The sequence below is a fragment of the Oncorhynchus mykiss genome, chromosome 24 (assembly GCF_057628025.1).
Source record: "Oncorhynchus mykiss isolate SJ-2025 chromosome 24, ASM5762802v1, whole genome shotgun sequence".
NCBI classification, from domain to species: domain Eukaryota; kingdom Metazoa; phylum Chordata; class Actinopteri; order Salmoniformes; family Salmonidae; genus Oncorhynchus; species Oncorhynchus mykiss.
The window spans coordinates 34,725,001-34,750,695 of NC_143045.1; the positions used below are offsets into that span (position 1 = coordinate 34,725,001).

At 53.1% G+C, this 25,695-nt stretch overlaps 1 protein-coding gene across 3 annotated transcripts in view; it reads left to right on the forward strand.

The window, feature by feature from the left end:
• arap1 (ArfGAP with RhoGAP domain, ankyrin repeat and PH domain 1) overlaps positions 1 to 25,695 on the forward strand; it is a 114,452-nt gene that overhangs the window by 73,300 nt on the left and 15,457 nt on the right. For all 3 annotated transcript variants that reach the window (XM_036961243.2, XM_090218904.1, XM_090218905.1), the window contains 10 exons: positions 6,141 to 6,304; positions 7,089 to 7,301; positions 13,232 to 13,337; positions 13,411 to 13,558; positions 15,724 to 15,813; positions 17,353 to 17,430; positions 17,550 to 17,667; positions 19,785 to 19,898; positions 23,756 to 23,901; positions 24,200 to 24,282. In XM_036961243.2, coding sequence (XP_036817138.1) covers positions 6,141 to 6,304; positions 7,089 to 7,301; positions 13,232 to 13,337; positions 13,411 to 13,558; positions 15,724 to 15,813; positions 17,353 to 17,430; positions 17,550 to 17,667; positions 19,785 to 19,898; positions 23,756 to 23,901; positions 24,200 to 24,282 — 1,260 coding nt within the window. The remainder of the gene's footprint in view (positions 1 to 6,140; positions 6,305 to 7,088; positions 7,302 to 13,231; positions 13,338 to 13,410; positions 13,559 to 15,723; positions 15,814 to 17,352; positions 17,431 to 17,549; positions 17,668 to 19,784; positions 19,899 to 23,755; positions 23,902 to 24,199; positions 24,283 to 25,695) is intronic.

A 25,695-nucleotide genomic window follows, 5' to 3' on the forward strand; every position in this document is an offset into this window, starting at 1 on the left:
AACTTTTTGAGGATCTGAGGACCCATGCCAAATCTTTTCAGCCTCCTGAGGGGGAACAGATTTTGTTGTGCCCTCTTCACGACTGTCTTAGTGTGTTTCATGTTGAGGGAGAGGTTGTTAGGTCCATTTACAGAGGTGTTTAGTCCCAGGATCCTTAGTTTAGTGATGAGCTTAATGGGTACGCTGTGCTGTAGTCAGTGAATAGCATTCTCACATAAGTGTTCCTTTTGTCCAGGTGGGAAAGGGCAGTGTGGAGTGCAATAGAGATTGCACCCTCTGTGGATCTGTTGGGGCAGTATGCAAAATAGAGTGGGTTTAGGGTTTCTGGGATAATGGTGTTGATGTGAGCCATGACCAGACTTTCAAAGCACTTCATGGCTACAGACGTGAGTTTTACGGGTCCGTAGTCATTTAGGCAGGTTACCTTGGTGTTATTGGGCACAGGGACTATGGTGGTCTGCTTGAAACATGTTGGTATTACAGACTCGGACAGGGAGAGGTTGAAAATGTCAGTGAAGACACTTTTTGTTGTTAGTTCAAGGGGTTGGAAGGGGTGCTTAGAAATGAGGCAAAATGACATGGTTTAAATATGCTGACACAAGCACTATTATATTGACCCTCTCTCTCCGTCTCCCTCTCTCCCTCTCTCTCTCCCTCCCTCTCCGTCTCCCTCCCTCTCCGTCTCTCTCCCTCTCCGTCCCCCTCTCCTTCTCCGTCTCCCTCCCCGTCTCCCTCTCTTTCTCCCTCCCCCTCTCCATCTCCCTCTCTGTCTCCCTCCCCCTCTCTGTCTCCCTCCCTCACTTTCTCTCTGTCTCCCTCCCCCTCTCTCTCTCCGTCTCCCTCCCTCTCTCTCTCTCACTCTCTCTCCGTCTCTCTCCCTCTCCGTCTCTCTCCCTCTCCGTCTCCCTCCCTCTCCGTCTCCCTCCCTCCCCCTCTCTCTCTCCGTCTCCCTCCCTCTCCGTCTCTCTCCCTCTCCGTCTCTCTCCCTCTCCGTCTCCCTCACTTTCTCCCTCTCCGTATCCCTCCCTCTCGCCTCCCTCCCTCTCTCTGTCTCCCTCCCTCTCCGTCTCCCTCCCTCTCCGTCTCCCTCCCTCTCTCCCTCTCCGTCTCCCTCCCCCTCTCCGTCTCTCTCCTCTCTCTGTCTCCCCTCTCTCCCTCTTTCTGTCTCCCTTCCTCTCTCTGTCTCCCTCTCCATCTCCCTCCCTCTCCGTCTCCCTCCCCCTCTCCCTCTCCGTATCCCTCCCTCTCCGCCTCCCTCCCTCTCTCTGTCTCCCTCCCTCTCCGTCTCCCTCCCTCCCTCTCTCCCTCTCCGTCCCTCTCCCCTCTCTGTCTCCCTCCCCCTCTCCGTCTCCCTCCGTCTCCCTCCCCCTCTCCGCCTCCCTCCCTCTCTCTGTCTCCCTCCCTCTCCGTCTCCCTCCCTCCCTCTCTCCCTCTCCGTCCCTCTCCCTTCTGTCTCCCTCCCCCTCTCCGTCTCCCTCCGTCTCCCTCCCCCTCTCCATCTCCCTCCCCCTCTCCGTCTCCCTCCCCCTCTCCGTCTCCCTCCCTCTCTCCCTCTCCGTCTTCCTCCCTCCCCCTCTCCGTCCCCCTCTCCTTCTCCGTCTCCCTCCCCGTCTCCCTCTCTTTCTCCCTCCCCTCTCCATCTCCCTCTCTGTCTCCCTCCCCCTCTCTGTCTCCCTCCCTCACTTTCTCTCTGTCTCCCTCCCCCTCTCTCTCTCCGTCTCCCTCCCTCTCTCTCTCTCACTCTCTCTCCGTCTCTCTCCCTCTCCGTCTCTCTCCCTCTCCGTCTCCCTCCCTCTCCGTCTCCCTCCCTCCCCCTCTCTCTCTCCGTCTCCCTCCCTCTCCGTCTCTCTCCCTCTCCGTCTCTCTCCCTCTCCGTCTCCCTCACTTTCTCCCTCTCCGTATCCCTCCCTCTCCGCCTCCCTCCCTCTCTCTGTCTCCCTCCCTCTCCGTCTCCCTCCCTCTCCGTCTCCCTCCCTCTCTCCCTCTCCGTCTCCCTCCCCCTCTCCGTCTCTCTCCCTCTCTCCCTCCCTCTCTCTGTCTCCCCTCTCTCCCTCTTTCTGTCTCCCTTCCTCTCTCTGTCTCCCTCTCCATCTCCCTCCCTCTCCGTCTCCCTCCCCCTCTCCCTCTCCGTATCCCTCCCTCTCCGCCTCCCTCCCTCTCTCTGTCTCCCTCCCTCTCCGTCTCCCTCCCTCCCTCTCTCCCTCTCCGTCCCTCTCCCCTCTCTGTCTCCCTCCCCCTCTCCGTCTCCCTCCGTCTCCCTCCCCCTCTCCGCCTCCCTCCCTCTCTCTGTCTCCCTCCCTCTCCGTCTCCCTCCCTCCCTCTCTCCCTCTCCGTCCCTCTCCCCCTTTCTGTCTCCCTCCCCCTCTCCGTCTCCCTCCGTCTCCCTCCCCCTCTCCATCTCCCTCCCCCTCTCCGTCTCCCTCCCCCTCTCCGTCTCCCTCCCTCTCTCCCTCTCCGTCTTCCTCCCTCCCCCTCTCCGTCTCCCTCTGTCTCCCTCCCCCTCTCCGTCTCCCTCCCTCTCTCCCTCTCTGTCTTCCTCCCTCTCTCTGTCTCCCTCCCTCTCTCCCGCTCTCTGTCTCCCTTCCTCTCTCTGTCTCCCTCTCCATCTCCCTCCGTCTCCCTCCGTCTCCCTCCCCCTCTCCGTATCCCTCCCTCTCTCCCTCTCCATCTCCCTCCCTCTCTCCCTCTCCGTCTCCCTCCCTCTCTCCCTCTCCATCTCCCTCCCTCTCTCCCTCTCCCTCCCTCTCCGTCTCCCTCCCCCTCTCCGTCTCCCTCCCCCTCTCCGTCTCCCTCCCTCCCTCCCTCCCTCCCTCCCTCCCTCCCTCCCTCCCTCCCTCCCTCTGTCTCCCTCCCTCTCCGTCTCCCACCCTCCCTTTCTCCCTCTCCGTATCCCTCCCCCTCTCCGTCTCCCTCCCTATCTCCCTCTCCGTCTCCCTCCCCCTCTCCGTCTCCCTCCCTCTCCCCCGCGCCGTCTCCCTCCCTCTCTGTCTCCCTCCCCCTCTCTGTCTCCCTCCCTCTCTCCCTCTCCGTCTTCCTCCCTCCCCCTCTCCGTCCCCCTCTCCTTCTCCGTCTCCCTCCCCGTCTCCCTCTCTTTCTCCCTCCCCCTCTCCATCTCCCTCTCTGTCTCCCTCCCCCTCTCTGTCTCCCTCCCTCACTTTCTCTCTGTCTCCCTCCCCCTCTCTCTCTCCGTCTCCCTCCCTCTCTCTCTCTCACTCTCTCTCCGTCTCTCTCCCTCTCCGTCTCTCTCCCTCTCCGTCTCCCTCCCTCTCCGTCTCCCTCCCTCCCCCTCTCTCTCTCCGTCTCCCTCCCTCTCCGTCTCTCTCCCTCTCCGTCTCTCTCCCTCTCCGTCTCCCTCACTTTCTCCCTCTCCGTATCCCTCCCTCTCCGCCTCCCTCCCTCTCTCTGTCTCCCTCCCTCTCCGTCTCCCTCCCTCTCCGTCTCCCTCCCTCTCTCCCTCTCCGTCTCCCTCCCCCTCTCCGTCTCTCTCCCTCTCTCCCTCCCTCTCTCTGTCTCCCCTCTCTCCCTCTTTCTGTCTCCCTTCCTCTCTCTGTCTCCCTCTCCATCTCCCTCCCTCTCCCTCTCCCTCCCCCTCTCCCTCTCCGTATCCCTCCCTCTCCGCCTCCCTCCCTCTCTCTGTCTCCCTCCCTCTCCGTCTCCCTCCCTCCCTCTCTCCCTCTCCGTCCCTCTCCCCTCTCTGTCTCCCTCCCCCTCTCCGTCTCCCTCCGTCTCCCTCCCCCTCTCCGCCTCCCTCCCTCTCTCTGTCTCCCTCCCTCTCCGTCTCCCTCCCTCCCTCTCTCCCTCTCCGTCCCTCTCCCCCTTTCTGTCTCCCTCCCCCTCTCCGTCTCCCTCCGTCTCCCTCCCCCTCTCCATCTCCCTCCCCCTCTCCGTCTCCCTCCCCCTCTCCGTCTCCCTCCCTCTCTCCCTCTCCGTCTTCCTCCCTCCCCCTCTCCGTCTCCCTCTGTCTCCCTCCCCCTCTCCGTCTCCCTCCCTCTCTCCCTCTCTGTCTTCCTCCCTCTCTCTGTCTCCCTCCCTCTCTCCCGCTCTCTGTCTCCCTTCCTCTCTCTGTCTCCCTCTCCATCTCCCTCCGTCTCCCTCCGTCTCCCTCCCCCTCTCCGTATCCCTCCCTCTCTCCCTCTCCATCTCCCTCCCTCTCTCCCTCTCCGTCTCCCTCCCTCTCTCCCTCTCCATCTCCCTCCCTCTCTCCCTCTCCCTCCCTCTCCGTCTCCCTCCCCCTCTCCGTCTCCCTCCCCCTCTCCGTCTCCCTCCCTCCCTCCCTCCCTCCCTCCCTCCCTCCCTCCCTCCCTCTGTCTCCCTCCCTCTCCGTCTCCCACCCTCCCTTTCTCCCTCTCCGTATCCCTCCCCCTCTCCGTCTCCCTCCCTATCTCCCTCTCCGTCTCCCTCCCCCTCTCCGTCTCCCTCCCTCTCCCCCGCGCCGTCTCCCTCCCTCTCTGTCTCCCTCCCCCTCTCTGTCTCCCTCCCTCTTCGTCTCCCTCCCCCTCTGTCTCCCTCTCTGTCTCCCTCTCTCCCTCTCCGTCTCCCACCCTCCCTTTCTCCCTCTCCGTATCCCTCACTATCTCCGTCTCCCTCCCTCTCCGTCTCCCTCCTTCCCTCTCTCCCTCTCTGTCTCCCTCCCTCACTCTGTCTACCTTCTTCTCCCTCCCTCTCTGTCTCCCTCCTTCTGTCCCTCTCTGTCTCCCTCCCCCTCTCCGTCTCCCTCCCTCTCTCTGTCTCCCTCCCTCTCTCCCTCTCCGTCTCACACCCTCCCTCTCTCCGTCTCACACCCTCCCTCTCTCCCTCTCCCTCCCCTTCTCCGTCTCCCTCCCGCTCTGTCTCCCTCCCTCCCTCTCTCCCTCTCCCCTCCCCCTCTCTGTCTCCCTCCCCCTCTCTGTCTCCCTCCCCCTCTCTGTCTCCCTCCCTCTCTTCGTCTCCCTCTCTCCCTCTCCGTCTCCCTCCCTCTCTCCCTCTCCGTCTCCCTCCCTCTCCCTCTCTCCATCTCCCTCCCTCTCTCCCTCTCCCTCCCTCCCTCCCTCCCTCCCTCCCTCCCTCCCTCCCTCCCTCCCTCCCTCCCTCCCTCCCTCCCTCCCTCCCTCCCTCCCTCCCTCTCTCTCCCCATCCCTCTCTCCCCCTCTCTCCCCCTCCCTCCCTCCCTCTCCCTCCCTCTCTCCCTCCCTCCCTCTCTCTCCCCCTCCCTCCCTCCCTCCCTCCCTCCCTCCCTCCCTCCCTCCCTCCCTCCCTCCCTCCCTCCCTCCCTCTCTCTCCCCCTCTCACACCCTCCCTCTCTCCGTCTCACACCCTCCCTCTCTCCCTCTCCCTCCCCCTCTCCGTCTCCCTCCCGCTCTGTCTCCCTCCCTCCCTCTCTCCCTCTCCCTCCCCCTCTCCGTCTCCCTCCCCCTCTCTGTCTCCCTCCCCCTCTCTGTCTCCCTCCCTCTCTTCGTCTCCCTCTCTCCCTCTCCGTCTCCCTCCCTCTCTCCCTCTCCGTCTCCCTCCCTCTCCCTCTCTCCATCTCCCTCCCTCTCCCTCTCCCTCCCTCTCCATCTCCCTCCCTCTCTCTGTCTCCCTCCCTCTCTCCCCCTCCCTCTCTCCCTCTCCCTCCCTCCCTCTCTCTCTCTCTCTCCCTCTCCGTCTCCCTCCCTCCCTCCCTCCCTCCCTCCCTCTCTCTCCCCCTCCCTCTCTCCCCCTCTCTCCCCCTCCCTCCCTCCCTCTCCCTCCCTCTCTCCCCCTCCCTCCCTCTCTCCCTCCCTCCCTCTCTCTCCTCCTCCCTCCCTCCCTCCCTCCCTCCCTCCCTCCCTCCCTCTCTCTCCCCCTCTCTCCCCCTCCCTCCCTCCCTCCCTCTCCCTCCCTCTCTCCCCCTCCCTCCCTCTCTCCCTCCCTCCCCCTCTCTCCCCCTCCCACCCTCTCTCCCTCCCTCCCTCCCTCTCTCTCCCCCTCCCTCCCTCTGTGTTCCCTCCCTCCCTCCCTCTCTCCCCCTCCCTCCCTCTGTCCCCCTCCCTCCCTCCCTCCCTCTCTCTCCCCCTCCCTCCCTCTCTCTGTCTCCCTCTCTGTCTCTCTCTCTCCCTGTCCCTCCCTCTCCGTCTCCCTTCCTCTCTCCCTCTCCATCTCCCTCCCTCTCTCCCTCTCCCTCCCTCCCTCTCTCTCTCCAGGACTCTGTACATTGAGGGGGAGAAGAAGCTTGACTTCCAGGGTTGGTGTGTGTCCGTGCAGAGAGCAGCAGGCAGTGCAGGAGACTCTCTTAGTCAGCAGCAACTAACTGAGACCGACATCCCTGTTATAGTGGACCGCTGCATTGACTACATCACACAGTGTGGTGAGAGATTGTGTGTAGCTGTGTGTATGTGCAGTGTGTTTGTGTTGCCTCGTGACTGTTCTGGCTCACATAGAGAAATAAGCAAAGGACAACCAATCAGCACTATTCATTTCCTCTCTCTCTTTCCCTCCTTCACCCCCACCCCCCTCTCTCTATTCATTTCAAGGGGCTTTATTGGCATGGGAAACACATGTTTACATTGCAAAAGCAAGTGAAATAGATAAACAAAATACATCTCTATCTCTCCACATCCTTCCATTCATTCTCTCTCTCTCCCCCTCCTTCTCTCTCTCTCTCCTAGGTTATGTGTTAATCTCTCTCTCTCTCTCTCTCTCTCAGGTTATGTGTTAACCTCTCTCTCTCTCTCTCTCTCTCTCTCTATCTCCTAGGTTATGTGTTAACCTCTCTCTCTCTCTCTCTCTCTCTCTCTCTCTCTCTCTCTCTCTCTCAGGTTATGTGTTAACTTCTCTCTCTCTCTCTGCTGACCAAGGCTTGTGGTTTCTCCCTGTTGTTTCTTTCCTATTGACTTAGTGACTCACTGGTCTTACTGGGGATCAGGCTGAACCTGTTGGGTTCTGGGTAGTTTCTCCTGTTTCGTGGTTGGAATGTTAATCTGTTACATCTGCTAACTCTTCCTAATCCCTTCTGGGCTCTGATTAGCTGCTGCTCTGACCTCTGAACTCTGTTTTGGTTGGTCAGTAAGAGAATGGGTTGTGAAAGGGTATGTGTTATGAAGTATGTGTATATTCATGTGTGTGAGTTTTAATCTGTGTGTGTGTTCTAGGTCTGACGTCCGAGGGTATCTACCGTAAGAGCGGTGTGAACAGTCGCGTGGCGACGCTGTGCGAGGCGTTTCGGCGTGATGCCCGTAGCGTGCGTCTGAAGGAGGGTGAGCACCAGGTGGACGACGTGTCTAACACACTGAAACGCTTCTTCAGAGAGTCTGGAGAGGGCCTGTTCACCATACAGGCTGCTAGCGCATGGCTCAGCACACCTGGTGAGCCCTACACCCTAACCCTACACCCTAACCCCTACCTCTACACCCTAACCCCTACACCCTAACCCCTACACCCTAACCCCTACCTCTACACCCTAACCCCTACACCCTAACCCCTACACCCTAACCCCTACCTCTACACCCTAACCCCTACCTCTACACCCTAACCCCTAACCCCTACACCCTAACCCCTACCTCTACACCCTAACCCCTACCTCTACACCCTAACCCCTACACCCTAACCCCTACCTCTACACCCTAACCCCTACACCCTAACCCCTACCTCTACACCCTAACCCCTACACCCAACCCCCTACCTCTACACCCTAACCCCTACACCCTAACCCCTACCTCTACACCCTAACCCATACACCCTAACCCCTACCTCTACACCCTAACCCCTACACCCTAACCCCTACCTCTACACCCTAACCCCTACCTCTACACCCTAACCCCTACCTCTACACCCTAACCCCTACCTCTACACCCTAACCCCTACACCCTAACCCCTACCTCTACACCCTAACCCCTACACCCTAACCCCTACCTCTACACCCTAACCCCTACACCCTAACCCCTACCTCTACACCCTAACCCCTACACCCTAACCCCTACCTCTACACCCTAACCCCTACCTCTACACCCTAACCCCTACCTCTACACCCTAACCCCTACCTCTACACCCTAACCCCTACCCCTACACCCTAACCCCTACCTCTACACCCTAACCCCTACACCCTAACCCCTACCTCTACACCCTAACCCCTACACCCTAACCCCTACCTCTACACCCTAACCTCTACACCCTAACCCCTACACCCTAACCCCTAACCCCTACACCCTAACCCCTACCTCTACACCCTAACCCCTACCTCTACACCCTAACCTCTACACCCTAACCTCTACCTCTACACCCTAACCTCTACACCCTAACCCCTACACCCTAACCCCTACCTCTACACCCTAACCCCTACCTCTACACCCTAACCTCTACACCCTAACCCCTACCTCTACACCCTAACCCCTACACCCTAACCCCTACCTCTACACCCTAACCCCTACACCCTAACCCCTACCTCTACACCCTAACCCCTACACCCTAACCCCTACCTCTACACCCTAACCTCTACACCCTAACCCCTACACCCTAACCCCTACCTCTACACCCTAACCCCTACCCCTACACCCTAACCCCTACCTCTACACCCTAACCTCTACACCCTAACCCCTACACCCTAACCCCTACCTCTACACCCTAACCCCTACACCCTAACCCCTACCTCTACACCCTAACCCCTACACCCTAACCCCTACCTCTACACCCTAACCCCTACACCCTAACCCCTACACCCTAACCCCTACCTCTACACCCTAACCCCTACACCCTAACCCCTACCTCTACACCCTAACCCCTACACCCTAACCCCTAACCCCTACACCCTAACCCCTACCTCTACACCCTAACCCCTACACCCTAACCCCTACCTCTACACCCTAACCCCTACACCCTAACCCCTACCTCTACACCCTAACCCCTACACCCTAACCCCTACACCCTAACCCCTACCTCTACACCCTAACCCCTACACCCTAACCCCTACACCCTAACCCCTACACCCTAACCCCTACACCCTAACCCCTACCTCTACACCCTAACCCCTACACCCTTTTAGTTATTTATTATTTATTAAACCAGGGAACCAGTTGAGAACAAGATCTCATTTACAACTGCAACCTGGCCAAGATAAAGCAAAGCATTGTGACAAAAACAACACAGAGTTACACATGGAATAAACAATCGTACAATCAATAACACAATAGAAAAATCTGTATACAGTGCGTGCAAATGAAGTAAGGAGGTAAGGCAATAAATAAGCCAATAGTGGTGAAGTTAGCAATTTAGACATTTACACTGGAGTGATAGATGTGCAGATGAGGCTGTGCAAGTAGAAATACTGGTGTGCAAAAGAGCAGAAAAACAAAAATAAATATGGGGATGAGGTAGGTAGTTGGTTGGATGGACTATTTACAGATGGGCTATGTACAGCTGCAGCGATTGGTAAGCTGCTCTGACAGCTGACACTTAAAGTTAGTGAGGGAGATATGAGTCTCCAACTTCAGTGAAGTCATTCCAGTCACTGGCAGCAGAGAACTGGATGGAAAGGCGGCCAAACAAGGTGTTGGCTTTGGGGATGATCAGTGAGATATACCTGCTGGAGCGCGTGCTACGGGTGGGTGTTGCTATGGTGACCAGTGAGCTGAGACAAGGCGGAGCTTTACCTAAGAATTATAGATGACCTGGAGCCAGTGGGTTTGGCGACGAATATGTAGCGAGGTCCAGCCAACGAGAGCATACCGGTCGCAATGGTGGGTAGTATATGGGGCTTTGGTGACAAAACGGATGGCACTGTGATAGACTGCATCCATTTTGTTGAGTAGAGTGTTGGAGGCTATTTTGTAAATGACATCGCCGAAATCAAGGATCGGTAGGATAGTCAGTTTTACGAGGGTACGTTTGGCAACATGAGTGAAGGAGGCTTTGTTGCCGCGGGGTGGTGCAGAGCTGTTGGCCGGAGTTTGGGTAGCCAGGTGGAAAGTATGGCCAGCCGTAGAGAAATTCTTATTGAAATTCTCAATTATCATGGATTTATTGCTGGTGGCAGTGGTTCCTAGTCTCAGTGCAGTGGGCAGCTGGGAGGAGGTGCTTTACAATGTCCCAAAACCTTTTGGAATTCGTGCTGCATGATGAAAAATTATGTTTGAAAAAGCTAGCCTTTGCTTTCCTACCTGGCTGTGTGTATTGGTTCCTGACTTCCCTGAAAAGTTGCATGTTGCGGTACGCCACAGGGTGTTTTTGTGCTGGTCAAGGGCAGTCAAGTCTGGAGTAAACCAAGGGCTGTATCTGTTCTTAGTTTTACATTTTTTCAACAGAGTATGCTTATCTAAGATGGTGAAGAAGTTACTTTTAAAGAATGAACAGGCATCCTCGACTGACAGGATGAGGTCAATATCCTTCCAGGATACCCAGGCCAGGTCGATTAGAAAGGCCTGCTCACAGAAGTGTTTTAGGGAGCGCTTGACAGTGATGAGGGGTGGTCGTTTGACTGCGGACCCATAACGGACGCAGCCAATGAGGCAGTGATCACTGAGATCCTGGTTGAAGACAGCAGAGGTGTATTTAGAGGGCAAGTTGGTCAGGATGATATCTATGAGGGTGTTTACGGATTTGGGGTTGTACCTGGTAGGTTCCTTGATAATTTGTGTGAGATTGAGGGCATCTACTTTAGATTGTAGGATGGCCGGGGTGTTAAGCATATCCCAATTTAGGTCACCTAACAGTACGAACTCTGACGATAGATGGAGGGCAATCAATTCACATTCACAGTCCAGGGCACAGCTGGGAGCTGAGGGGGATCTATAACAAGCAGCAACAGTGACTTTTTTCTGGGGAGATGGATCTTTAAAAGTAGAAGCTGTTTGGGCTTAGACCTGGATAGTATGACAGAACTCTGCAGGCTATCTCTACTGTAGATTGCAATTCCGCATGTGGGGGGGTGGGACAAGGGGGCTATCTGAGGCATGTTGAGCAGGATTAGGGGCTCCGCAGTAAAGTAAAACAATGAGAGCTGCCCTAAGCAACAGGATGCATATTGCCATTAGAGAGAGGCATAAAGCAATCACAGGTGTTGATTGGGAGAGCTACAACAACAATGAGTGAGATAACAACTGGTATAATGGCGTTGAATGGGCAGAGGGGGTCAGTTATCTACACACAGGGCCTGAGTTCAAGGCTTGGGCCGACAGATAAACAAAATGAAGTACTGTGTTAATGTACAGTCCAGCAGGCATCAGCTGTGTATCTGAGTGATCACAGGGTCCAATGAGCAGCAAAGGTGAAACAGGGAGCCGTTCGGTAGTCGATTATTAAGCAAGGCGAGCGGGAGACACGGCGTTCAGGAAGCTAGCAGGCCGGGGCTAGCAGATGGATCAACACCAGCACATCGGCCGGATTATGTCAGCAGACCAGTTGTGATGGATCGGTGGGGCTCCTTGTCGACAAAGGTTCCAGTCCAATTGGGAAGAGAGGTATTGTAGCTGGTGTACTTCGTTTGCTAGCTGGGAAATGGGCCTAGCTCGAGGCTAGCTCGAGGCTGGCTGGTGCATGCTTCTGGACAAGGGCATTAGCTACAATAGCCACTCGGTAGCAACTAGCTAGCATTGAAGATTCGGTGTAATGGTCCAGAGCTTGCGGCAGCAATCCGGTGATGTAGTGGATAAAAAAAGCAGTCCGATATGCCCAGGGCTGGTATCGCGCTGTGCAGACTGGCAGGTATTATCCAGGCTATCCGGGCTAAAGTAGCTGGAGTCCGAGCTAAAGGTAAAGACCGCTAGCAGTGGCTAACGATGACTAAAACGCTAGTAGCTAATTAGCTGCCTAGCTGCTGATGGCAAGCCTCTGATAGAGGTTCCAGTTAGAAGGTCTAAAGAATTGCAGATCTGTACCACATTGGGTGAGGCGGGTTGCAGGAAGGTATATTTTATTTGAAAATGGAAAAAAGAGGTTGAAATATAATGAAATGTATACAAAACCCCTAACCCCTACCCCTAACTCCTTAACCCTACCCTTAACCCCTACCCCAACACCCTAACCACTACCCCTACACCCTACACCCTAACCCCTACACCCTAACCCCTACCCCTAACTCCTTAACCCTACCCTTAACCCCTACCCCAACACCCTAACCACTACCCCAACACCCTACACCCTAACCCCTACACCCTAACCCCTACCCCTAACTCCTTAACCCTACCCTTAACCCCTACCCCAACACCCTAACCACTACCCCTACACCCTTACCCCTAACTCCCTAACCCTACACTTAACCCCTACTCCAACACCCTAACCACTACCCCTAAACCCTTACCCCTACACCCTAACCCCTACCCCTAACTCCTTAACCCTACCCTTAACCCCTACCCCAACACCCTAACCACTACCCCTACCCCTAACTCCTTAACCCTACCCTTAACCCCTACCCCAACACCCTAACCACTACCCCTACACCCTTACCCCTAACTCCCTAACCCTACCCTTAACCCCTACCCTAACACCCTACACCCTTACCCCTAACTCCCTAACCCTACACTTAACCCCTACCCCAACACCCTAACCACTACCCCTACACCCTAACCCCTACCCCAACACCCTTACCCCTAACTCCCTAACCCCAACACCCTAACCACTACCCCTACACCCTAACCACTACCCCTACACCCTAACACCTACCCCTACACCCTTACCCCTAACTCCCTAACCCCAACACCCTAACCACTACCCCTACACCCTAACCACTACCCCTACACCCTAACCACTACCCCTACACTCTTACCCCTAACTCCCTAACCCCAACACCCTAACCACTACCCCTACACCCTAACCCCTACCCCTACACCCTAACCACTACCCCTACACCCTAACTCCTACCCCTACACCCTAACCACTACCCCTACACCCTAACCAATACCCCTACACCCTAACTCCTACTCCTACACCCTAACTCCTACCCCTACACCCTAACTCCTACCCCCTAACTCCTACCCCTACACCCTAACCACTACCCCTACACCCTAACCCCAACACCCTAACCCCAACACCCTAACCTTAACTCCCTACCCTTATACCCTAACCCCAACATCGTACACCCTAACCCCAACACCCTAACCTTAACTCCCTATACCCTAACCCCTACCCTTATACCCTAACCCCAACACCGTACACCCTAACCGTAGCACCCTACACTCTAACCCCAACTCCCGACACTCACCCTAAAATAGGGGTGAGGTACTATATAGCAGGGGTGTATTCACTAGGAACCAAACGTGACCTAACTGAATTAAACATGCTTGGCTGTGTGTGTGTTGTCTGTCAGTGATCCCAGAGGAGAGCAGAAAGATCTGTCAGTACCAGCTGCTGCTGAGCCAGCTGCCCAGAGTCAACAAGGCCACGCTACGAGCCCTGGTCAACCACCTCTACTGGTGAGACACATATAAACACACACACACACACACCCCTCAGGTCAGAGTGTAACGGTGTGTGTGTTGTCCACAGTGTGCAGCGGTTTGCAGAGCTGAACCAGATGAATCTCCATAACCTGGCTATAGTATTTGGCCCAACACTGTTCCAGAGCGACGGGAAGGACTACACCGCTGGCCTTGTCGTAGAGGAACTCATAGAGCACTACACGGACGTCTTTGAGGTCAGAGATCCTGTAAACTCTAACCCCTGACCCCTAACCTCATAGAGCACTACACGGACGTCTTTGAGGTCAGAGATCCTGTAAACTCTAACCCCTGACCCCTAACCTCATAGAGCACTACACGGACGTCTTTGAGGTCAGAGATCCTGTAAACTCTAACCCCTGACCCCTAACCTCATAGAGCACTACACGGACATCTTTGAGGTCGGAGACCCTGTAAACTCTAACCCCTGACCCCTAACCTCATAGAGCACTACACGGACATCTTTGAGGTCAGAGACCCTGTAAACTCTAACCCCTGACCCCTAACCTCAGAGGCGGCAGCTAGCCTAGCAGTTTAGAGCATTGAGCCAGTAACCGAAAAGTTGCTGGTTTGAATCCCTGAGTCCGACAAGGTGAACAATCTGCTGATGTGCCCTTGAGCAAGGCACTTAACCCTAGTTGTTCCTGTAAGTCGCGCTGGATAAGAACGTCTGCTAAAGGACTTAGATTTAAATGTACTAGTGCATTATTGCCCATAGACGCTGATCTTGGGTCAGTTTAGCATTTTCCCCTGCTAATGTTTAAGGTTAAGATTGAGGTAGAGGAAGCTGATCCTAGATCTGTACATAGTGGAATCCCCACGGCACTCTGTCATCTTTGAGTTTAGGCACTAGCTCTCTTCTGCCCTCTGGTGTTTGGTAGGGGTATGACTATAGTGTTTGGTAGGGGGTGACTACAGTGTTTGGTAGGGGGGTGACTACAGTGTTTTTTAGGGGTGTGACTACAGTGTTTGGTAGGGGGGTGACTACAGTGTTTGGTAGGGGTATGACTATAGTGTTTGGTAGGGGGGTGACTACAGTGTTTGGTAGGGGGGTGACTATAGTGTTTGGTAGGGGGTGACTACAGTGTTTGGTAGGGGGGTGACTACAGTGTTTGGTAGGGGTATGACTATAGTGTTTGGTAGGGGGGTGACTACAGTGTTTGGTAGGGGTATGACTATAGTGTTTGGTAGGGGGGTGACTACAGTGTTTGGTAGGGGGGTGACTACAGTGTTTTTTAGGGGGGTGACTACAGTGTTTGGTAGGGGGGTGACTACAGTGTTTGATAGGGGGGTGACTACAGTGTTTGGTAGGGGGTTGACTACAGTGTTTGGTAGGGGGGTGACTACAGTGTTTGATAGGGGGGTGACTACAGTGTTTGGTAGGGGGGTGACTACAGTGTTTGATAGGGGGGTGACTACAGTGTTTGGTAGGGGGGTGACTACAGTGTTTGATAGGGGGGTGACTACAGTGTTTGGTAGGGGGGTGACTACAGTGTTTGGTAGGGGGGTGACTACAGTGTTTGGTAGGGGGTTGACTACAGTGTTTGGTAGGGGGGTGACTACAGTGTTTGATAGGGGGGTGACTACAGTGTTTGGTAGGGGGGTGACTACAGTGTTTGATAGGGGGGTGACTACAGTGTTTGGTAGGGGGGTGACTACAGTGTTTGATAGGGGGGTGATTACAGTGTTTGGTAGGGGGGTGACTACAGTGTTTGATAGGGGGGTGACTACAGTGTTTGGTAGGGGGGTGACTACAGTGTTTGGTAGGGGGGTGACTACAGTGTTTGGTAGGGGGGTGACTACACTGTGAGCTGGTCAATGATGTTTCAACCATGGAGTGAGTCGTTATATGCTGTCAGGTTCTAATTTCTCAGAGTAAATACGTCACGGACACTAGAGAAGATTAACCAAGTTTAAAGGGTGGTTACAGCTGTAATTCAGATGAAAAAAACATTTCACACAAGCACTGATATTTAACCCTTTCTCCTGGGCTGAGTCTCCTCCCCCACAACTGAACAGCCAATGCATCTCTGTTGCTAGGCAGAACCTGAGTGATATCTGTTCTTGTGACCGTGTGTGGTTGACCGTGTGTGGTTGACTGTGCGTGGTTGACCGTGTGTGGTTGACAGTGTGTGGTTGACCGTGTGTGGTTGACTGTGCGTGGTTGACCGTGTGTGGTTGACTGTGTGTGGTTGACTGTGTGTGGTTGACTGTGTGTGGTTGACCGTGCGTGGTTGACCGTGTGTGGTTGACCGTGCGTGGTTGACCGTGTGTGGTTGACCGTGTGTGGTTGACCGTGTGTGGTTGACCGTGTGTGGTTGACCGTGTGTGGTTGACTGTGCGTGGTTGTTTTGCGGTTCAGGTGGATGAGATGCAGCTGAAAAGACAGCTGGATGAGATCACGGCCATCATTAAAGTCAGAGAGAAGTTGAACCACAACTCCAGCGTCCCTGTGAGTCATACAGTACTCACACACACACCTCAACACCAAGGCTTCTGTGAGTCATACAGTACTCACACACACACCTCAACACTGAGGCTTCTGTGAGTAATACAGTACTCACACACACACACCTCAACACCAAGGCTTCTGTGAGTCATACAGTACTTACACACACACCTCAACACCAAGGCTTCTGTGAGTCATACAGTACTCACACACACACCTCAACACCAAGGCTTCTGTGAGTCATACAGTACTCACACACACACACCTCAACACCAAGGCTTCTGTGAGTCATACAGTACTTACACACACACCTCAACACCAAGGCTTCTGTGAGTCATACAGTACTCACACACACACCTCAACACCAAGGCTTCTGTGAGTCATACAGTACTCACACACACACCTCAACACCAAGGCTTCTGTGAGTCAAACAGTACTCACACACACCTTCTCAACACCAAGGCTTCTGTGAGTCATTTAGTACTCACAACACACCTCAACACCAAGGCTTCTGTGAGTCATACAGTACTCACACACACACCTCAACACCAAGGCTTCTGTGAGTCAAACAGTACTCAAACACACATATCAACACCAAGGCTTCTGTGAGTCATACAGTACTCACACACACCTCAACACCAAGGCTTCTGTGAGTCATACAGTACTCACACACACACCTCAACACTGAGGCTTCTGTGAGTAATACAGTACTCACACACACCTCAACACCAAGGCTTCTGTGAGTCATACAGTACTCACACACACACACCTCAACACCAAGGCTTCTGTGAGTCATACAGTACTCACACACACACCTCAACACCAAGGCTTCTGTGAGTCATACAGTACTCACAACACACCTCAACACCAAGGCTTCTGTGAGTCAAACAGTACTCACAACACACCTCAACACCAACGCTTCTGTGAGTCATACAGTACTCACAACACACCTCAACACCAAGGCTTCTGTGAGTCATACAGTACTCACAACACACCTCAACACCAAGGCTTCTGTGAGTCATGCAGTACTCACACACACACACCTCAACACCAAGGCTTCTGTGAATCATACAGTACTCACACACACATCTCAACACCAAGGCTTCTGTGAGTCATACAATACTCACACACACACCTCAACACCAAGGCTTCTGTGAGTCAAACAGTACTCACACACACACCTCAACACCAAGGCTTCTGTGAGTCATACAGTACTCACACACACACCTCAACACCAAGGCTTCTGTGAGTCAAACAGTACTCACACACACCTTCTCAACACCAAGGCTTCTGTGAGTCATACAGTACTCACACACACCTCAACACCGAGGCTTCTGTGAGTCACACTACCTTCTTATATCATACAGTGTTCTGCAGTAACCCAATGTGCTTTAACACTGCTTGAATTTGCGTGTGTGTGCGTGTGTGTGCGTGTGTGTGTGTGTGTGCGTGTGTGTGCGTGTGTGTGCGTGTGTGTGTGTGTGTGTGTGCGTGTGTGTGTGCGTGTGTGTGTGCGTGTTTGTGTGTGTATGCGTTGTGCAGGCGTCGGGGTCAGCAGGTGACTTCATCTGTACAGTGTACCTGGAGGAGAAGAAGGAGACAACAGAGCAGCATGTCAAGGTGACCTCTCACCTCTGACCTTACCTAACCCCTTATGATCTCACCTTTATCATGATAGGGAAATAAAGAGAGTAAGAAGCGGTCCTGAATCTCACTCCCTCCACTGCTCTCCCCTCCAGATCCCTGGTTCTATGACGGCAGCAGAGCTGACCTGTGAGATTCTGGACCGGCGGAAGATCCAGGTCAGAGAGAAAGACTACTGGAGCTGCTGGGAGGTCAGCCAGAAGGAGGAGATGGGTGAGTGGAGAGAGATGAGAGGTCAGCCAGAAGGAGGAGACCGGTGAGTGGACAGAGATATGAGAGGTCAGTCAGAAGGAGGAGACCGGTGAGTGGACAGAGAGATGGGAGGTCAGCCAGAAGGAGGAGACCGGTGAGTGGACAGAGAGATGAGAGGTCAGCCAGAAGGAGGAGACCGGTGAGTGGACAGAGAGATGAGAGGTCAGCCAGAAGGATGAGACCGGTGAGTGGACAGAGAGATGAGAGGTCAGTCAGAAGGAGGAGACCGGTGAGTGGACAGAGAGATGAGAGGTCAGTCAGAAGGAGGAGACCGGTGAGTGGACAGAGAGATGAGAGGTCAGTCAGAAGGAGGAGACCAGTGAGTGGACAGAGAGATGAGAGGTCAGTCAGAAGGAGGAGACCGGTGAGTGGACAGAGAGATGAGAGGTCAGCCAGAAGGAGGAGATGGGTGAGTGGACAGAGAGATGAGAGGTCAGTCAGAAGGAGGAGACCGGTGAGTGGACAGAGAGATGAGAGGTCAGTCAGAAGGAGGAGACCGGTGAGTGGACAGAGAGATGAGAGGTCAGTCAGAAGGAGGAGACCGGTGAGTGGACAGAGAGATGGGAGGTCAGCCAGAAGGAGGAGATGGGTGAGTGGAGAGAGATGAGAGGTCAGCCAGAAGGAGGAGACCGGTGAGTGGACAGAGAGATGGGAGGTCAGCCAGAAGGAGGAGACCGGTGAGTGGACAGAGAGATGAGAGGTCAGCCAGAAGGATGAGACCGGTGAGTGGACAGAGAGATGAGAGGTCAGTCAGAAGGAGGAGACCGGTGAGTGGACAGAGAGATGAGAGGTCAGCCAGAAGGAGGAGACCAGTGAGTGGAGAGAGAGATGAGAGGTCAGTCAGAAGGAGGAGACCGGTGAGTGGACAGAGAGATGGGAGGTCAGTCAGAAGGAGGAGACCGGTGAGTGGACAGAGAGATGAGAGGTCAGTCAGAAGGAGGAGACCGGTGAGTGGACAGAGAGATGTGAGGTCAGTCAGAAGGAGGAGATGGGTGAGTTGTAAGAGATTGGAGGACAGATATACACTGAGTATACCAAACACCTTCCTATTACTGAGTTGCACCCCCTTTTGCCCTCAGAACAGCCTCAATTCATCAGGACATGGACTCTACAAAGTGTCACATTTTTTCCAACGCTTCCCACAGTTGTGTCAAGCTGGCTGGATGTCCTTTGGGTGTTGGACCATTCTTGATACACACAAGAAATTGTTGAGCGTGAAAAACCCAGCAGCATTGCAGTTCTTGACACAAACTGGTGCACCTGGAACCTACTACCATACCCCGTTCAAAGGCACTTACATCTTGTATCTTGCCCATTCCCCCTCTGAATGACACACACACACAATCCATGTCTCAATTGTCTCAAAGGTTGAAAATCCTTCTTTAACCTGTCACCTCCCCTTCATCTACACTGATTGAGTGACATCAATAAGGGATCATAGCTTTCAGCTGGATTCGCCTGGTCAGTCTGTCGTGGAAAGAGCAGGTGTTCTTAATGTTTTGTAATAGAGAGAGAGAGAGAGAGAGGCCTTTTCATAATTGCATACTCCCATCGCATCCTTTTCAAAAACCGTTGGATGAGAAAAACAGAGCTCCCTCCCCTCTGACCTTATCCTCCAATGGGTTTTGAGAAGCAGCAGAAGAGAGAGGAGTATGTAATTGAGAAAAGGTAAGAGAGAGCACGAGTACTGGAGCTGCTGGGAGTAGAGAGAGAGAGGAAGGAGAAGTGGGAGTAGAGAGAGAGAGAGGAAAGAGAGGTGGGAGTAGAGAGAGAGAGGAAGGAGAGGTAGGAGTAGAGAGAGAGAGGAAGGAGAGGTGGGAGGAGAGAGCGAGATGTGGGAGTAGAGAGAGAGAGGAAGGAGAGTTGGGAGTAGAGAGAGAGAGAGAGGTTGGAGTAGAGAGAGAGGAAGGAGAGGTGGGGAAGAGGTATGGGATGAGGGGATGGTAGTGCTATGGAGGGGTGATGCTGATGTTGAGACTTTTTTTGTCCCCTTCCCTCTGTGTCTCTCTCTCTCTCTCTCTCTCTCTCTCTCTCTCTCTCTCTCTCTCTCTCTCTCTCTCTCTCTCTCTGTCTCTCAGAGCGTCCATTGCATCATCTGGAGCGTGTGTTACCCATCATCCATTCTCTGGGTACCGACTCCCACTTGCTGGTCAAAAAACATCTCGCCATGGAGGCCATACGCATCTACCTGGGTACACACACACACACACACACACACACACACACACACACCCACACTAACCACGCATATTTCAAAAATTAACAGTTTAGGAATTCATTCTGAGTGGTTATGGTTTGGGCAAAGCTAAAACATGCACTGTTTCCATCAACTATCATCAAGTATTGTCATGTTTTGCCAAAGCATTGTGAACTGTGGAGGGGTCTAAGCAGCACCCTTCGGCTCCGAGCTGCACCAGTTCAAATCAAATGTTATTAGTCACATGCCCCAAATACAAATACACCTTACAGTGAAACGTTTACTGACGAGCCCCTAACCAATAATGCAGAGAAAAATAAGAGAAAGAAGTAACACGTAATTAAAGAGCAGCAGTAAAATAACAATAGTGGAGTCTATATACAGGGGGGTACTGGTACAGAGACAATGTGGAGACTATATACAGGGGGTACTGGTACAGAGACAATGTGGAGGCTATATACAGGGGGGTACTGGTACAGAGACAATGTGGAGACTATATACAGGGGGTACTGGTACAGAGACAATGTGGAGGCTATATACAGGGGGGTACTGGTACAGAGACAATGTGGAGGCTATATACAGGGGGGTACTGGTACAGAGACAATGTGGAGGCTATATACAGGGGGGTACTGGTACAGAGTCAATGTGGAGGCTATATACAGGGGGGTACTGGTACAGAGTCAATGTGGAGGCTATATACAGGGGGGTACTGGTACAGAGACAATGTGGAGGCTATATACAGGGGGGTACTGGTACAGAGACAATGTGGAGACTATATACAGGGGGTACTGGTACAGAGACAATGTGGAGGCTATATACAGGGGGGTACTGGTACAGAGACAATGTGGAGGCTATATACAGGGGGGTACTGGTACAGAGACAATGTGGAGGCTATATACAGGGGGGTACTGGTACAGAGTCAATGTGGAGGCTATATACAGGGGGGTACTGGTACAGAGACAATGTGGAGACTATATACAGGGGGTACTGGTACAGAGACAATGTGGAGGCTATATACAGGGGGGTACTGGTACAGAGACAATGTGGAGGCTATATACAGGGGGGTACTGGTACAGAGACAATGTGGAGGCTATATACAGGGGGGTACTGGTACAGAGTCAATGTGGAGGCTATATACAGGGGGGTACTGGTACAGAGTCAATGTGGAGGCTATATACAGGGGGGTACTGGTACAGAGACAATGTGGAGGCTATATACAGGGGGGTACTGGTACAGAGACAATGTGGGGGCTATATACAGGGGGGTACTGGTACAGAGACAATGTGGGGGCTATATACAGGGGGGTACTGGTACAGAGACAATGTGGGGGCTATATACAGGGGGGTACTGGTACAGAGTCAATGTGGAGGCTATATACAGGGGGGTACTGGTACAGAGTCAATGTGGAGGCTATATACAGGGGGGTACTGGTACAGAGACAATGTGGAGGCTATATACAGGGGGGTACTGGTACAGAGACAATGTGGGGGCTATATACAGGGGGGTACTGGTACAGAGACAATGTGGAGGCTATATACAGGGGGGTACTGGTACAGAGTCAATGTGGAGGCTATATACAGGGGGGTACTGGTACAGAGACAATGTGGAGGCTATATACAGGGGGGTACTGGTACAGAGACAATGTGGGGGCTATATACAGGGGGTACCGGTACAGAGTCAATGTGGAGGCTATATACAGGGGGGTACTGGTACAGAGACAATGTGGAGGCTATATACAGGGGGGTACTGGTACAGAGTCAATGTGGAGGCTATATACAGGGGGGTACTGGTACAGCGACAATGTGGAGGCTATATACAGGGGGGTACTGGTACAGAGTCAATTTGGAGGCTATATACAGGGGGGTACTGGTACAGAGACAATGTGGAGGCTATATACAGGGGGGTACTGGTACAGAGTCAATGTGGAGGCTATATACAGGGGGGTACTGGTACAGAGACAATGTGGAGGCTATATACAGGGGGGTACTGGTACAGAGACAATGTGGAGGCTATATACAGGGGGGTACTGGTACAGAGTCAATGTGGAGACTATATACAGGGGGTACCGGTACAGAGTCAATGTGTGGTGGCACCGGTTAGTTGAGGTAGTATGTACATGTAGGTAGAGTTAATTAAAGTGACAATGCATAGATGACAACAGAGAGTGGTGGATAGAAGGTGTAGAAGCTGTTTAGAAGCCTCTTGGACCAAGACATGGCGCTCCAGTACCGCTTGCCGTGCGGTAGCAGAGAGAACAGTATATGACTTGGATGGCAAGAGTCTTTGAAAATGTTTAAGGCCTTCCTCTGACACCGCCTGGTAAAGAGGTCCAGTGGTGTACTGGCCATTCGCACTCCCCTCTGTAGTGCCTTGCAGTCGGAGGCCGAGCAGTTGCCGTACCAGGCCGTGATGCAACCAGTCAGAATGTTCTTGATGGTGCAGCTGTAGAACCTTTTGAGGATCTGAGGACCCATCCCAAATCTTTTCAGTCTCCTGAGGGGGAATAGGTTTTGTCGTGCCCTCTTCACGACCGTCATGGTGTGCTTGGACCATGTTAGTTTGTTGGTGATGTGGACAGCAAGGAACTTGAAGCTCTCAACCTGCTCCACTGCAGCCTGTCGATGGGGGCGTGCTTGGTCCTCTTTTCCACAGTCCACAATCATCTCCTTTGTCTTGATCACATTGAGGGAGAGGTTGTTGTCCTGGCACCACACGGCCAGGTCTCTGATCTCCTCCCTATAGGCTGTCTCGTCGTTGTCGGTGATCAGGCCTACCACTGTTGTGTCGTCGGCAAACTTAATGATAGTGTTGGAGTCGTGCCTGGCCATTCAGTCATGAGTGAACAAGGAGTATAGGAGGGGGCAAGAGCACGCACCCCTGAGGGGCCCCCATGTTGAGGAGCGGCGTGGCGGATGTGTTGTTACCTACCCTTACCACCCGGGGACAGATCGTCAGGAAGTCCAGGAACCAGTTGCAGAGGGAGGTGTTTAGTCCCAGGGTCCTTAGCTTAGTGATGAGCTTTGAGGGCACTATGGTGTTGAAAGCTGAGCTGAAGTCAATGAAAAGCATTCTCACATAGGTGTTCCTTTTGTCCAGTTGGGAAAGGGCAGTGTGGAGTGTAATAGAGACTGCGTCATCTGTGGATCTGTTGGGGCGGTATGCAAATTGGAGGGTTTCTGGGATGAGTGTGTGGATGTGAGGCATGACCAGCCTTTGAAAGCACTTCATGGCTACAGATGTGAGTACTACGGGTTGGTAGTCATTTAGGCACGTTACCTTAGAATTATTGGGCACAGGTGGTCTGCTTAAAACATGTTGGTATTACAGACTCGGACAGGGAGAGGTTGAAAATGTCAGTGAAGACACTTGCTAGTTGGTCAGCGCATGCTCGCAGTACACATCCTGGTAATCCATCTGGCCATGCGGCCATGTGAATGTTGACCTGTCTAAAGGTCTTACTCACATCGACTGTGGGGAGAGGGATCACAAGTCTTCCGGTACAGCTGGTGCTCTCATGCATGTTTCAGTGTTATTTTCTTCGAAGCGAGCATAGAAGTGGTTTAGCTCGTCTGGTAGGCTCGTGTCACTGGGCAGCTCTCGGCTGTGCTTCCCTTTGTAGTCTGTAATGGTTTGCAAGCCCTGCCACATCCGACGAGATGTGGTGTACTCCTCAATGCCATTGGAGGAATCTCAGAACATATTCCAGTCTGTGCTGCAAAACAGTCTGTTCACTCCCATTGAGAACAAAATACATATATGAACGTTCTCAGCACACACACAATTTAATTGACTTCTCAGCTCTGCTATTACCCCTATGCTGTTTCTGATTTGGTACGATCCGTCCCCCCATAGCCAGTAAAGTGGATGTGTCCAAGCACGGGATGGTGAAGTTCCGGGAGGAGAAGAGCATTCTGGGATTGGGACTGAATACCGGCAGCTTCCACGACCGCTACTTCATCCTGAGCACTGTCTCCCTCAGGATGTACAAGGAAGTGCGGGTAAGAGACACACACACACACACACACACACACACACACACACACACACACACACACACACACACACACACACAAAACACACACACACAAAAAAAAACACACACACACACACACACACACACAAAAAACACACACAAAAAACACACATAACACACACACACACACACACACACACACACACACAAAACACACACAAAACACACACACACACACACACACACACAAAACACACACACACACACACACACACACACAAAAACATCTAAACATCTAATCTGTCTGTTTTGTGTCCCTGTAGAGTAATCGTCCAGAGAGGGAATGGCAGGTGAAGAACCTGAGGGTCTATCTAGGCATCAAGAAGAAACTACGACCACCCACCTGGTCAGGTCACCTCTCTGTTCTCTCCTCCTGCCTGGTCAGGTCACCTCTCTGTCCTCTCCTCCTGCCTGGTCAGGTCACCTTTCTGTCCTCTCCTCCTGCCTGGTCAGGTCACCTCTCTGTTTTCTTCTCCTGCCTGGTCAGGTCACCTCTCTGTCCTCTCCTCCTGCCTGGTCAGGTCACCTCTCTGTCCTCTCCTCCTGCCTGGTCAGGTCACCTCTCTGTCTTCTCCTCCTGCCTGGTCAGTTCACCTCTCTGTTCTCTCCTCCTGCCTGGTCAGGTCACCTCTCTGTTCTCTCCTCCTGCCTGGTCAGGTCACCTCTCTGTTCTCTCCTCCTGCCTGGTCAGAACACCTCTGTCCTCTCCTCCTGCCTGATCAGAACATCTCTCTGTCCTCTCCTCCTGCCTGATCAGAACACCTCTCTGTTCTCTCCTCCTGCCTGGTCAGAGCACCTCTCTGTCCTCTCCTCCTGCCTGTCCCATGACCACCCAACTGGTCAGAACACCTCTCCCTGTGTCTCACCCTCTCCTTGTCTTTCCCCTCTCCCTCTCTCTGAGAGAGAGAGAGAGAGAGAGACTGTTATAGAGCAGTCTCACTCCACAGTCCTGTTCTTTAGTGACTAGAGAACAGTAGCTGACAGTAGAGAAGGCAGGACAGTCCTATACCGTCTCTTTTGTCTGTCTGTCTGCTGCTAAATCTCCACTCACTTAATCTTGGCGCACCCATCCCGTTAGCGGGATCATTTTCGCCACACACCCGATGAATTGCAGAGCCTCAAATTCAAATTGAATTACTAAAAATATTTAATTTTCATGAAATCACAAGTGCAATATAGCAAAACACAGCTTGGTTTGTTGTTAATCCACCTGGCATGTCAGATTTAAAAAACTTTTTTTACAGCAAAAGCTATCCAAGCGTTTATGTTAGGACATCTCTCTCAGCAGACAAATCATTACAAACAGCTAGCAGCAAAGTAGATTGGTCACGAAAGTCAGAAAAGCAATAAAATGAATCGCTTACTTTTGATGATCTTCGGATGTTTGCACTCACGAGACTCCCAGTTACACAATAAATGTTCCTTTTGTTCCATAAAGATTATTTTTATATCCAAAATACCTCCATTTGTTTGGCGTGTTTTGTTCAGAAATCCACAGGCTCGAGCGGTCACGACCGGGCAGACGAAAATTCCAAATAGTATCCGTAAAGTTTGTAGAAACATATCAAATGTTTTTTATAATCAATCCTCAGGTTGTTTTTACAATAAATAATTGATAATAATTCAACCGGGACTGTACCTTCTTCAATAGGAGAGAGAGAGAAAATGTCTGCTCCAAGCTGTTGCGCATGCAAAACTCTGCTGGCACCCAGCCATTCGCTGACACGATGTGATTCTTCTCGCTCATTTTTCAGAATAA